The sequence below is a fragment of the Penaeus monodon genome, chromosome 34 (assembly GCF_015228065.2).
Source record: "Penaeus monodon isolate SGIC_2016 chromosome 34, NSTDA_Pmon_1, whole genome shotgun sequence".
Classification (NCBI taxonomy): Eukaryota; Metazoa; Arthropoda; class Malacostraca; order Decapoda; family Penaeidae; genus Penaeus; species Penaeus monodon.
In genome coordinates, this window is record NC_051419.1 from 19,635,852 (window position 1) to 19,636,435 (window position 584).

Here is a 584-nt window from a genome sequence, read left to right on the forward strand (position 1 = left end):
TCTGTTGGAGAATCGATTTAGTTGGAAAAGATTTGGAGGGAATGAGCAGGAAAATGGGGGGGGGGGACGTATTACAGATAAATATTATTTGTTGGAGCTCAGCACGATGTGCCTCTATGTGTATATTCATGTCCATATGCTTGATAGTCACTTATCTATTTGACATCTACTTATCTATGTCTGTGTCTCTCTCAATACATATAAAAATAATGGAACCTATTGTCTCACTACTTAATGTAAACATAATATACATGCCTTTCTTATATAAATATAAACTTGCCCACCTATGCAACACAAAAGTCAAAGGTCACAGGTCACTCACCACAGCAAACGTCAGTCTGCCCAGGAGTCTGGCAGTAACGGCTGCACTTCTGGCTCGCCATGGCTACCACGAAGCAGGCAGCGAGAAGGACAACAAAGCGAAGGCGCAACTGTAATGCAAATTCATATTAGGATCACCTATACACAAAGATGAGACAGACAAATACCAGAACGAGATATCTGTGCCCGTACTTCGAAGGTAAATGAAAAAGACTGAAGTTATCCAGGTACGGATTCCTTAATAAAGACTTAGAGAATTCAGC

General features: G+C 40.8%; 1 protein-coding gene across 1 annotated transcript in view; it reads right to left on the reverse strand.

Annotated features, from left to right (window-relative positions):
• Positions 1 to 584, reverse strand: part of LOC119594854 — an 11,794-nt gene that overhangs the window by 10,921 nt on the left and 289 nt on the right. The window contains exon 2 of the mRNA XM_037943934.1: positions 323 to 431. Within this exon, the coding sequence (XP_037799862.1) occupies positions 323 to 431 (109 nt within the window). The remainder of the gene's footprint in view (positions 1 to 322; positions 432 to 584) is intronic.